This window comes from Macaca nemestrina, chromosome 6 (genome assembly GCF_043159975.1).
Source record: "Macaca nemestrina isolate mMacNem1 chromosome 6, mMacNem.hap1, whole genome shotgun sequence".
NCBI lineage: Eukaryota > Metazoa > Chordata > Mammalia > Primates > Cercopithecidae > Macaca > Macaca nemestrina.
This window is the reverse complement of record NC_092130.1, coordinates 45,439,874-45,454,013: the sequence shown is the minus strand read 5'-3', so window position 1 is coordinate 45,454,013 and position 14,140 is coordinate 45,439,874. Positions and strand designations below refer to the sequence as shown.

The window sequence follows — 14,140 nt, the reverse complement described above, 5'->3', positions numbered from 1 at the left end:
AAAGATCCCATATCCGAAGTCTATGGAAATGCTCATGGTGGTAAATTCCGACAGAATGAAACACCAAACTTGCTTCAAGTAACTCACATTTCAACTTAAAAGAGACATTGTCAAAGTTGGAGGCCCCCAGGTTCCCGTCTGTTCCAAATCTTTGCGTGATGACAGTGGTTTCTCTGATGTGGTAAGCTTTGGCTTCCCTCTATTTTCTTTCTAAATGATCACTGGAGTAGAGAGGAGTTAAACAGACATGACCTATTACCTCTTGCATGACCTCCACAGATAGCAAACTGGGCCAACATGGTTGACGATGTCCTTTTCTACAATGAAGTTAATGAAAGTTCTGAAAATAATGGTTACTTTCTGACATTGATAGGATTTAGGAAACCTTTGGATAAATAGCTTAAGCATGGCTGTTTATGTTTTTGCTATAGACAAAAGGCAGCAGCATGTACATTGTATTTGGACACAAGCCTGCCTCCATTAATATATTAAACTATTGGACCACTAGGGTTAGTAGGGAGCAGTCTGTACACTTTCTTTTTTTTTTTTTGAGACGGAGTCTCACTCTGTCGCTCAGGCTGGAGTGCAGTGGCCAGATCTCAGCTCACTGCAAGCTCTGCCTGCTGGGTTTACGCCATTCTCCTGCCTCAGCCTCCCGAGTAGCTGGGACTACAGGCGCCCGCCACCACGCCTGGCTAGTCTTTTTGTATTTTTTTAGTAGATTCGGGGTTTCACCGTGTTAGCCAGGATGGTCTCGATCTCCTGACCTCGTGATCCGCCCGTCTCGGCCTCCCAAAGTGCTGGGATTACAGGCTTGAGCCACCGCGCCCGGCCATCTGTACACTTTCTGATACAGCATTCGGAAACATTCTAGTTGGACTCTGTAGCTTTCAGTTTTGTAGTTATCAGCAAAATATCTGGAGCTGTAATAGGGTTTGGCCATCATATGTGAGCTTTGTGTTTCAGTGCCAGTTACTCAGGACTAGTAAATTAATGACACTGTCCAGAGGACTTCAGAGTCACCAAGCTGCTGCGCCTGCTAATGGCTGACTCTCCCTGGCTATCTGTGGCTGAGATGGTGTTGCCCAGGTCACGCAGAGCATGAGCTGCTGCTCAAAGGGCACAGGAGATGGCCCTTGGGCTTCTCATCCTAGGATGCCCATGCTGCCCACCAATCCATGAGAAGATATGTATGATTTCAGTAGGCCCTGGATCAGCTTGTCACCTGATTTCCTGTTTCTTTCCGCTCACTCAGCTGGAGTTTCATTTTCAGACTAAAGTCTTCATCATTGGCTTCAGAAACAGCATTCATCTGTGGCTGTGTGGATGTAGTACACCAAGAACAACTGGGCTCTTCTCTGTCACTTTCAGTGGGCTACCTCCCCTCACCTCTCCAGCAGCATGAAATAATTCTTTACATTTTTAATCTCTTTTCTGTTTTTCCCTGAAGGTATGTTTTGGTGCTTAAAGAGGGAAGTCAGAAAAGTGTACTACTGAGTTTCCTGGAGATGAAATCCTGTTGTGCCTAGCTACGTTGAGTGAGCACAGGGATCCCTGATGCCATTATTTTGTGTATTCATATGGCACACACTTACTGAGGGCCTTCTGTGTGCCCTAGGGGATTGGGCACAGTGACATATCAGGGCAGGTGGAAACAGATGGAGAGCTGATGTGGGCTCTCTTGGAGCAGCTGCCCCAGGAGGCCCCTGTGGATGGATGTTGGGCAGGAGCCCTGAGACAGTAGGGGCATATAACTAAAGGATATAGCAGGATTTATAGGAGGAGCTGATCCCTGAGGGAAACAATGTAGAGGGATAAGATGGGGCTAAAGTTTGAATTGTGGGGACATTAATCACAGTGATTCTTACAACTTTGCTGTTGATAATTTTAAACGGAGAAAATGAGTACATAAGATGTTATTTCCCAGTTCAGTATTGGGAAATATTGGTTGCCCACAAGAGTATTTTCCTACCACGAATGGTCATATATACTTGTTGTAGAATACCAGGGACAGCAGAGATGGTGGGACGGTTACTTCCTTTTCTTACAGCCCAAGAACTTTGTTGTCCAGGAAATTGACCAATTTAGCCACTGAACGTTTAATTCAACACAGGGCTACCCAGATCCCACTGTCCCGATTTGCCCTAAAAGCCAAAGGAGTTAGGAGAAGGTGAGTGGGGAGAATATATTAATCCTGAGAATTGAACAGAGCAAAAATCCCTATTACTTTTGTACTTAAAACATCTCTGCCTGATGGGCTCACTCTTTATATTCTGTTTAGGTGGTTTCTATGTGCACATCCCATCCCATGCCTGCAGTTAGCCAACTCAGGGCTTATATTGCCTCCTTTTTTTTTTTTTAGAGATGGGATCTCATTTTGTCATGCAGATTGGAGTGCAGTGGTGTGATCACAGCTCACTGTAACCTCCAACTCCTGGACTCAAGTGATCCTCCCACCTCGGCTTCCCTGGTAGCTGAGACTACAGGTGCCAGCCACCACACCCACCTAATTTTTATTATTTTTGTTTTTTGTAGAGACAGTCTCACTATGTTGCCCAGGCTGGTCTTGAACTCCTGGGCTCAAGTGACCCTTTTGCCTCAGCCTCCCATGGCTAATTTTTATTTCCTTTTTTTTTTGACATGGAGTTTTGCTTTTGTCACTCAGGCTGGAGTGCAATGGCACTATCTCAGCTCACTGCAGTCTCCACCTCCTGGGCTCAAGTGATTCTCCAGCCTCAGCCTCCTGAGTAGCTGGGATTACAGGCACCCGCCACCATGCCTGGCTAATTTTTGTAATTTTTTTAGTAGAGACAGGGTTTCACCATGTTGGCCAGGCTAGTCTTGAACTCCTGACCTCAAGTGATCTGCCTGCCTCGGCCTCCCAAAGTGCTGGGATTACAGGCATGAACCACTGTGCCTCACTGCTAATATTTATTTCTTATTTTTTTTCAGAGATGGGGATCTCACTATGTTGCCCAGGCTGATCTCAAATTCCTAGCCTCAAGTGATCCTCCCACCTTAGCCTCCCAAGTTGCTGGGATTATAAGTGTGAGCCACTATCCCTACCTCAATATTACCTTCTTTGCTTCTCTTGTTTTCTTTTGTTCTAAGTCAAACCCATCACAGTCTTTTCTTGTCCTTCCAGGTGTTTCCAGTGCTGTGCCCTGGATGTGCTCTCTTTCCCTTAGAGCCCAGAGAACTTGCTTTTCCCCCTTATATGACCCTTAACATTTTCTAACACATTATTAAGGGCCTGTGTCTATCAGCTGGGGACACCTCTTGAAGTGAGGGCCTTTGTGTGGTCTGTTTCTAGTGAATTCTAGCTTTAACCCAGAGCCTCCTGATTGCTGGGTGCCCATAGCCTTCTTGCTGAATGGAGGCACAGTCTCCTTGGGAAGAGAGAATCCATGATAGACCCACTTGGGAGCTCCCCACTTCAGGTGCCTGCAGACTGGTGATGCAACGGAATGCCCAAGAGTGACCTCATAAAGCAAGGATTCCCTTCGTGGCCCCTTCTCTGCTGCCTCTCAGAATCCAGACGCTAAGGAAAATCCCTAAGCAGAGATTTTCTGTTGGATGCTAAAAGCAAGGAATAAAAGTTGAAAAATTTGGAAGATGTCTCAACACCATCGCCAGAGCCAGTCAAGAGTCCTTTCTAGTTCACCAGTTGATACTACATCGGTGGGATTTTGTCCAACATTCAAGAAATTTAAGTAAATATTATCTGTTTCTGTTGCCTGTTAAGAAATGTGCAAGTGAAAGTGTGAGGGCAGGGTGTCAGCGTTCTCTCAGCCTCTTCCCTCAGACACTTAAAAATAAGTTGCATGTCCTTGACAATCTGGAGTCTGTGATTGGTGAGGTTCGCATACTGTTATGTGCCCTGTAGACTTGAATTACCAGTTTGACTCATTTTGTCCTTTTCTATTATGACTGTTAGATAATCTGAAGGCTTTTCTCTTTTTTTGTAATAGACCCCATCTGAAATCAAATAATGAAAATTACATATCTTGATATATTAGAAAAGTATATACATTCTGGCTGGGTGCAGTGGCTCACACCTGTAATCCCCGCACTTTGGGAGGCTGGGGTGGATCACTTGAGGTCAGGAGTTTGAGACCAGCCTGGCCAACATGGCGAAACCCCATCTCCACTAAAAATATACAAATTAGGGGAGGCGGGGAGGGATTGCACTGGGAGTTAAACCTGATGTAAATGATGAGTTGATGGGTGCTGATGAGTTGATGGGTGCAGCACACCAACATGGCACAAGTATACATATGTAACAAACCTACACGTTATGCACATGTACCCTAGAACTTAAAGTATAATAATAATAATAAATTTAAAAAAATATATACAAATTAGCTGGGAGTGATGGTGTCCACCTGTGGTCCTAGCTACTCGGGATGCTGAGGCAGGAGAATCGCTTGGGGGGACGGAGGTTGCAGTGAGCCGAGATTGCACCACTGCACTCCAGCCTAGGTGACAGAGCGAGACTCTGTTTCAAAAAAAAAAAAAAGAAAAGAATATATATTCTATATTTTTTAACTATTATGAGAATGCATTCATTTTATTTGTAACATATAATGGGAAACAGTAATACGTACTCTTTGAGAAAAATTGCAAAGCACAGATAAATGGAAATAAACAGGAAAAAGAATCACCTATAACCTCACCATTCATAGACAGACACTGTTAAAATTTTGGCATATTTCCTGCTGATTTTTTTCTACCTGCTGATTTTTGCACAGGTGAGATAATTTTGAACGGAGAATTTTGTATCTTTGATTTTTGTGTTTTGCTGCACACAAAAACAAAACAAGATATAAAAATGGATCATAAATATTTTTCTAAATCCTGAAAAATGCATAGACATATTTTAGTGCCTGTATTTCACGGGATGGACATACCATAATTTACTTACCCAGTCCTTTTTGTTAGATGTTTAAATTGTTTTCAAGCTTCTCAGTACTGGAAATAATACTGAGATAGACATTTTTAGTTGAAGTTATTTCATTTCAGGTTATATTCTCTTGGGTCAGAGAATGAATGGTTCTAAGGCTTTTCAAAAGAGCTGGTCAGTTTTTATGCCTCTGGCAGTTTTTGAGAGTGCTTAATCATGCTACACTGTTGCCAGCATTGGATCTTACCATGTTTAAGTCTTTGCTAGTTTTGTAAACAAAAATAATGGTTTTACTTTGCATCTTCCTGATTAGTATTGCTATAAAACATATTTGGAGAAGTTTATTGGTCTTTGGTATTTATTTCACGAATAGATTGTGTGCCCATTTTCTCTTGGGGTGTTCAGTTTTTTTATTGATGTGAGCATGTGTATGGATGATTATTTGATGATTATCTGTTTTGCTTAGTAGACTGGCAATATTTAGTCTTGCTCACACTGTGTTCCCAGTGCCTACTATATTGCTTGGTATGTAGTTGCCACTCAATAAAGATTTGTTGAGTAAATGAAGATGACATTTTGTTTTGTTGGAGAAGGAGTGGTGACCATTCTTTTTCAGAGGTCCAGGGAGAGGGAACTAAGTGACTGAGTGGGGACAGAGTATCCATGACCATCATATGTATGTCAGTGGTCATTTATTCAACATTTCATTGCTATTTAAAAGTATATGTAAATTTATATTCACACAAGGGAGAAAGCAGAGCCTTGTCCCTACAAAAAGATATGCATTATGTGGGGATCTAGCTCTGTTGTGCTGTAACCGTACTTCATATTCAACTTTTTGACAGGAGGAAAGATGATGAGTGTCGGGCATTTGTGAAGAAAGTCATAATGAGCCGTTTCTTTAAGATAATTATGATTAGCACTGTCACATCGAATGGCTTTTTTATGGCCTTGTGGACCAGTTATGAAATAAGATACCGCTTGTTCAGACTTCTTGAGGTAAGCAGACAAACTGGGTCCATTTTCTTATTTTTTAAAACATGCTTTATTTCTGGAAACATTATAAGATTTTTTATTTTTTATTTTATTTTATTTTATTTTTTCCGAGACAGAGTCTTGCTCTGTCAGGCTGGAGTCCAGTGGCGTGATCTCGACTCACTGCAACCTCCACTTCCACCTCCCAGGTTCAAGCGATTCCTCTGCCTCAGCCTCCCGAATAGCGGGGACTACAGGCGCATGCCACCACGCCCAGCTAATTTTTGTATTTTCAGTAGAGATGGGGTTTCATCATGTTGGCCAGGATGGTCTTGATCTCTTGACCTCGTGATCCACCCGCCTCAGCCTCCCAAAGTGCTGGGATTACAGGCGTGAGCCACTGTGCCTGGCCATTATAAGATTTTTAAGGTATTTTGCTTCAAGAAGTTTCCCGTAGAATTCTAAAAATATTCTCAAATCTAGGAAGAGGGTGGCAAGAGCAGCAGTGGTGACTTGGTGGGGTTTTTTTTTTCTTTTTTTTGAGACAGAGTCTCGCCCTGTTGCCCAAGCTGGAGTGCAATAGTGCTATCTTGGCTCACTGCAACCTCTGCCTCCCAGGTTCAAGCGATTCTCCTGCCTCAGCCTCCTGAGTAGCTGGGATCATGGGCACATACCACCAAGCTTGGGTAATTTTTGTGTTTTTAGTAGAGACAGGGTCTTGCCATGTTGGCCAGGATGGTCTTGAACTCCTGACCTCAAGTGATCTGCCCGCCTCGGGCTCCCAAAGTACTGGGATTACAGGCATGAGCCACCGCGCCTGGCCAGCAACATGGTTTGTAAGTCTCCTTGAATCTCCTCTCAGAAACAGAGCAAGCCTGGGCAACAAAGTGGAACTCCCATCTCTTTTATTTTGAGACGGAGTCTCGCTCTGTCGTCTGGGCTGGAGTGCAGTGGTGCTTGAGTAAGTTTCCTTACTACAAGCCACAAGAACTGAATAGTATTAGCCTCTGTGGGGGAAGAAACAGAGGGAAGCCATTATTTATTCATCAGAAAGTGTGATGGGCTGATGTGAGAACAGCATTTGATATCAGGAACGGTATTGCCTAATCCAATACTGGGCTAGATCAAGAGGTTCTGGTAATTTTTGAAGGGGCTAGAGCAGCAAATGGTATGAATTTCAAAGCAGACCAGCTAGAGGTCTTTTTAAAACAGGATCCCACAGTTAGGATCAATATTGGAAATGGAATAAAAATTGAGCAGGTTGGAGACATAGAGATGAAGGAAGAGAAGGTTCAGATAAAATTGGAGGAGGATCCAGGATACCTCAAAAATCAAGCTAGTGCATTTTTATTTTTATTTTTATTTATTTTTATTTTTTTTTTGAGACGGAGTCTTGCTCTGTCACCCAGGCTGGAGTGCAGTGGCCGGATCTCAGCTCACTGCAAGCTCCGCCTCCCGGGTTTACGCCGTTCTCCTGCCTCAGCCTCCCGAGTAGCTGGGACTACAGGCGCCCGCCACCTCGCCCGGCTAGTTTTTTTGTATTTTTTAGTAGAGACGGGGTTTCACCGTGTTAGCCGGGATCGTCTCTCCATCTCCTGGCCTCGTGATCCGCCCGTCTCGGCCTCCCAAAGTGCTGGGATTACAGGCTTGAGCCACCGCGCCCGGCCGCTAGTGCATTTTTAAACAACACAAAAGCAGAAGAATGAGCTCAGTGAGGTTAGAACCACATAATCTTCTAAAAGATCAAGAAAACAGATTTTATGTAAAACAGCACAATAGAAAAGGATTGATGCTGCTATAGTTGTGTTTTTAGAAAAAAAAAAGGGTTGAGATAAAGTCTCATACAAAATTACTGTAAGAAAAAAGAGAATAAAGTAGAGAATAATCCCCTCATACAGGCGGAGCATCCTGAATTTGAAAATCTTGAACCTGAAATGCTCCAAAATACGAAACATTCTGAGCACTGACGTGACACTCAAAGGAAATGCTTACTGGAGCATTTTGGATTTCGGATTTTCAGATGTGGGTTGCTCAACTGGTAAAGATAATGCAAATATTCCAAAATCCAAAAAATTTGAAATCCAAAACACTTCTGTTCCCAAGCATTTCAGATAAGAGATACTTAACCCGTAGATAATTAAAGCCCACCACAAAGACATGCCTACAAAACAGTGAAAGACTGTAGCATATGATTTTAAAACAAGCCAGATGTTTAAGAAAGTGATACAAGATAGGAAAGAACAGAAGTGAAAAGACAAAACTCAGGAAAGAATTAGAAATAAAAGAAAAATTTCAAGAATAAAGACTAAAATAGACTAAGAGCAATTAATTGCAACAGATAATAACTTAAGAGAAATATAGGATTAAATGTATGAAATTTTTTAAATCAATAAGAAATGAAGAGATGAAAGGCTTCAAGAGAAAATGATGAACATTGAAGATGGGGGAAAAAATCCAGTGTAAGGACAATAGGAGCCCCTGAATTTGAAGCAAAACAGAAACAAAGCAAAGGAACAGAACAAACGCTGACATCTATAATCCAAGAAAAGTTACCTGAAACAAAAGATTTGGAACTATGTGTTGAAAGAGCACACATTGCATACCTGAGAATAAAGACTTTGAACAATAAACACCAAAACATATTCTAGTAAAATTATTGGATTTTAAAGGAAAGAGGGGGTGAAGGAAAGTAAATATCAAGGCAATGTGGCTTATAAGAAGACAATTACTTATCTTCAGACTTTGCTATGGTAATATGCCAAAAGAAAATAGAGTTACATATTTAAGATACTTCAGCAAAGAAAATGTAAGCCAAGAATTTTAGATCAGAAAAATTGACTTTCGAGTATAAAGGACACAGACAAATTCATCAGTATTCAAAAACTTGGGGAATATTGTTTCTATGAGCCTTTCCTTAGTAATTTACTAAAGAATTAAGTTTCAGCCAACCAAAATGACTAGAGAAGCATCAGTGTTAGGACTGAAGATGAGCATTAAATATGTAGTTATTTGTAGAACTAATATTAATTGTGGTTTAGCAGAGAGAATATAGTATATAATGAGTGTATCCTCTGACAGTGAAGTTAGAGTATGACTAAAAAATGGGAGACAATGGGGAAAGCCAATAAAAAGTTTCAAAATCATTTTCAGTAATCAACTTAGTGGCAACACTATTAGTAGTGTTATTCTGAGACTTGTATGTTTGTAATACAGGATAAGGCAATTGAGTAATTATGGGACAGTTTATTTCTGTCACCTCCTGTGTTCTTAAGAACCAGGATATTCATGGAAGAGAGAATCCAGGACTTCTTTGAGAAATAACCAATTCCAGGTCTAGGGCAGGAGGTACATGAGATGAGCCAGGATTATCTTGTCATAGACATAGCAAAGAAGCTATCAAAGACTACTGGGGTCATGTCGAAAGTCTCAGGAGACTGTGTGAAGAGTCCTACTGGTCAAAGATGGGACAGTTTGAGCTCCAATAAGAATAATAATTGCCATGTATTGAAAGTCATCAAATAATCTATGAGGTTATAATGATACCCCAAAACAAACTGTCCACTTTTGGAGGATGAGAAGGAGCTAATCCTTTATCTTGATAATTAGTAAATTAAGGGAGAGAGTCAAGCATTACTGACCTTATGTGAACTGCAATACTGAGTAACCATATAGTAGGTGAGAGGAAACATCTTTTTATAGATGTGTCCCCCTTAATAAATGAAAAAGAAATGATAGAATATCACAGTTTTTCAATGCCCAAGGAAGTAATTGATCTAGGCGCTGAGCATCAGTGGCTGCTACCATCATAAAAAGATAGACAACCAGAAATTATGTGCCATCTATAAAAGAACAGCACCTCTAATCTTGCCAAAGAGTTCAGGAAATATGGAGGCCAGAGGGATATGCTGAACTCTACCATGAGCGTGCACTCAGCAAAATCCAGACTGGGAAATTTTACAAGTCAAACTCCCCAGGTTCTTTAACAGATAAATTGTAAGAAAAGAAAAAGGAATGGGGGAATTAAAAGATACACCAAAATTTTAAAAATTTATAAAATGGCAAGACTACTTATTAGTTCTAGGGATGCATACACGAATTTCTATCTATAAAGAAATACTTTGTTCTATTACATTTACTAAAATATTTATCTGTTTATTGCTTAAAAGGTTACACAAAGTAATTATATAAAAACTATCACCATGTTTATTTAAAAAAAAATACAAGGAATTAATTACTATAAAATTTGGATAGTGGTTAATTTTGGGGGGAGGGAGTTGTAATTGGGATGTGGGGCACATGAGGGGCTTCTGGGATGGCAGAGTTCTATTTCTTGACCTAGGTGGTAGTTACAGGGATATTGGCCTTGAAATAATTTATTAGGCTATATATTTGTTCATGTGGTTCTATATGTGTGTTTATTTTGCAATAAAAAGGTTAAATATATACTCTTCTTAACTTCCTTTAGGATAAATAACAAATTTCCTTCTTGGGGATGAAAAGGTTAGCATAAACTTAGTGTGATATCAGAGGCAGTTGAGGTGGTGGGATACCACAATTAATGCTTAAAATGTGTCAGATCCACTTGGCACCACTTCTGTTAACACGTAGGTATGGCAGTGAATTCCACACTACAAATCCAGAGATTGGCCACGGTCTGTGGAACATCATGTTAGGTATGATGGCAGGGGTCAGGGAAAGAGACAAATTGAGGAGCCTAAATCCTCTGATTGCCCTCCTGAGGCCATAAGGGTCACTAAGCATGCATCCTGGTTTAGGGACCTGGTTTGCAAGCCTAGGAGATGTTCTGTGATGTGCAGACTTTGGGGTCATACAGATTTGGGTTCAAGCCCCAGCTTCCTACCTTATTACTAACTGAGAATTTGGACAAGTTACTTAAGCTCTCTGTGGTTTGTCTGTAACGTTTGTAAAATGATATAATTAATATACAACTTACAGGGTGGTGGTGCAGCCATTGAAAATAACATGTATGAAAGCCCCTGGTTAACTGTGAAACTGAGAAATTATTAACACTTCTGGGAACTCCACTGAAGGTGCAGGGAAAGATGTGAGAGAGCCCTGATCTCTCACCTCTGGCTAACCTTGAGGCTCTGTGCAAACAGGAAATGAAGGCTGAGGCAGAGTGGTAAGTTGCTAGAGCATTGAACATGTGCCTCCACAGACCCCCCTTGGCAAGAGGCTTACTGATTTCAGCCATTTAAGAAAATTTCTATCCAATTATTAGTAGGCCATTAAATTGAACAGAAACCTTGGTGGCCACACATGACAAAGAATATAGACTTTACAGAATCAGTTCAGGAAAGTCAATTTAAGAAAGAAAAGAAAAAAGAACAGCAACAACAAACCCTGGGGAGAGGGGAGGGTGTGATTTCGGAGTTGCAACATTATATTATGTAAAATGTTCAATTTTCAACAACAAAATCATGAGACATGCAAAGAAACAAGAGTGTATGGCTCATACACAAGAAGAAGAAAAGCAATTAATAGAAAATATTGGCTGGACACAGTGGCTCATGCCTGTAGTCCCAGCACTTTGGGAGGCCGAGGCAGGTGGATCACCTGAGTTCAGGAGTTTGAGATCAGCCTAGCCAACATGGTGAAACCCCATCTCTACTAAAAATACAAAAATTAGTTGGGTGTGGTGGTGGGCACCTATAATCCCAGCTACCTGGGAGGCTGAGGCACGAGAATCTCTTGAACCCGGGAGGCAGAGGTTGCAGTGAGCCAAGATTGCACCACTGCACTCCAGCCTGGGTGACAGAGTGAGACTCTGTCTCAAAAAAAAAAAAAAAAAAAAAAAAAAAAAAAAAAAAAATTCCTTGAAGAAGCTCATTTGTTGGAATTATTAGTCAAAAAGTTTAAAGCAGCTGGGCAACTGTGGCTTATGTCTATAATTCCAGCATTTTGGGAGGCTAAAGTGGGAGGATTGCTTGAGCCCAGGAGTTCAAGACCAACCTGCCCACGTAGGGAGACCCCCATCTCTACAAAAAATTTAAAAATTAGCTTGTCTGGTGGTGCATGCTTGTGGTCCCACCTACTTGGGAGGCTGAGGTGGGAGGATTGCTTGATCCTAGGAGGTTGAGGCTTCAGTGAGCCATGATCACGCCACTGTACTCCAGCTTAGGTGACAGAGCAAGACCATCTCAAAACAACAACAACAAACAGCCCCCCAAACCTAGGTATTATAAATATGTTCAAGGAACTAAAGAAAATCATATCTAAAGAATTAAAGGAAAATATGAGAACAGTGTCTTGCCAAACAGAGAATATGAATAAACAGATATAAATGATTAAAAATAGTTAAATAGAAATTATGTAGTTGAAAAGTACAATAATAGAAATGAAAAATTCACTAGCGGAACTTATCAGCAGATCTGACCTGTTTGAAGAAAGAATCAACAGGAAAGTAGGTCAACTGAGATTCTCCAATCTGAGGAACAGAAAAAAAGAATGAATAAAAATGTGAACAGAGACTTGTAGGACATCATCAAACATAAAAACATGCATGTAATACATGTCCCAGAAGGAGCAGGAGAGAAAGGACAGAAAGAATATATGAAGAAATAACGGGCAGAAACTTCCCAAATTTGATGAAAGACATTAATCTGCACATCCAAGAAATCAATGAACTCCAAGTAGGATAAACTCAGAGATCCACACCTAGACACATCATATTCAAACTGTTGAAAGACAAAGACAAGAGAATTTGAGGCCACCAATGTATCACAGAAAAGAAATCCTCTGTAAGATTAACAGCTGATTTCTTACCAGAAACCGTGGCAGCCAGAGGCAATGGGATGTCATAGTTAAAGTGCTGCAAAAAAAGGAGTATCAATCAAAAGTTCTACATCTAGAAAAACTATCCTTCAAAAATGAAAGAGGGGTGTGATGTCAGTGAAAATGGCAGAGTTTGTCTATCCAGAGAAACATCTAAAAAAAGGAGCAAAAACTGCCAGAGCTCTGGAAAATAGCCAAAGGTCTATAGCAACCCAGTGAACACTGAATCAAGAAAGAAGCAAATTCAGAAATGTAGGAAAGCTTATAAAAAAGACAAAAAAAAAAAAAAAAAAAAGAAAAAAAAAGAAAAAGAAAGCACAGGTAACATAATGAGACCCAGTATCTCTGGGGAAACAACAACAACAACAACAAACAAAAAAATAGGCATGGTGCCATGTGCCTATAGTCCCAGCTACTCAGGAGGCTGAGGCAGGAGGATTGCTTGAGCTCAGGAGGTCAAGGCTGTAGTGAGCCATGATTGCACTGCTGTGCTCCCACCTGGGTGACAGAGTGAGACATTGTCTCTTTTAAAAAAAAAAAAGACAACAAATAAATGCTGGTGAGGATGTGGAGAAAGGGGAGCTCATATACATTGTTGGCAGGAATGTAAATTAGTATAGCTGTTATGGACAACATTAGGGAGGTTCCTCAGTAAATTAGAACTATCATATGATTCAACAATCCCACTACTGAGGAGTATATAGCCAAAGAAAACGAAATCTGTATATTGAAGAGATATCTGTAATCCCATGTTTATTGTAACACTGTTCAAAATAGCCAAGATATGGAATCGACCTAAGTGTTCATCAATGGATGAATGGATTTTAAAATGTGCTATATATACATAATAGAATACTATTCATACATAACAAAGAACAAAATCCTGTCATTTACAGCAATATGGATGAATTTAGAAGACATTATGTTAAGTGAAATAAGCCAAGCACAGAAGAACAAACACTATATGATCTCACTCATGTGGAATCTAAAAAAGTTGACTCATAGAGGTAGTATATTAGTTAGTTTTTGCATCGCTATAAAGAAATACATGAGGCTGGGTAATTTATAAATAAAAGAGGTTTTATTTTGGCTCATGGTCCTGCAGGCTGTACAGGAAGCATAGTACCAGCATCTGCTTCTGGTGATGCTGGCACCAGACGCTTGGGAGGATTGCTTGAACTTGAGTGATGATCTGTGATCACACCTCTGCACTCCAGCCTGGGTGACAGAGCAACACCCCATACCAAAACAACAAAAATAAAACCCCAGCACCACCACCGCCCCCACCCCCGCCACCAAAAACCCAAGGTCAGTTCTGTTGCCTCTGGAACCAAGGAACAGGGTTTCACATTGGGAATGTAAGCTGGTGCACGGGGTGAGCTCCCAGGGCCTTGGGGAGCTCAACCCCAGTGGCTTTGCAGGGTGCACTCCCTGTGTCTGCTCTCACGGGTTGGAGTTGAGTACCTG

General features: G+C 41.0%; 2 protein-coding genes across 3 annotated transcripts in view; both read left to right on the top strand.

Moving 5' to 3' along the window:
* Positions 1-3,224, top strand: part of LOC105467129 (pterin-4 alpha-carbinolamine dehydratase 2) — a 60,687-nt gene extending 57,463 nt beyond the window's left edge. The window contains exon 5 of one of the 2 annotated variants that reach the window (XM_071098433.1): positions 3,146-3,224. The gene's annotated coding sequence lies outside the window, so the exon portion shown is untranslated. Of the gene's footprint in view, positions 1-2,952; positions 3,038-3,145 lie in introns of those variants that run through there. The other variant, XM_071098432.1, reaches the window with a different exon arrangement.
* Positions 3,225-3,575: 351 nt separating this feature from the next.
* Positions 3,576-14,140, top strand: part of LOC105467128 (cation channel sperm associated 3) — a 47,473-nt gene continuing 36,908 nt past the window's right edge. The window contains exons 1-2 of the mRNA XM_011716541.2: positions 3,576-3,713; positions 5,749-5,902. Of these exons, the coding sequence (XP_011714843.1) occupies positions 3,616-3,713; positions 5,749-5,902 (252 nt within the window). The 5' untranslated portion in view covers positions 3,576-3,615. The remainder of the gene's footprint in view (positions 3,714-5,748; positions 5,903-14,140) is intronic.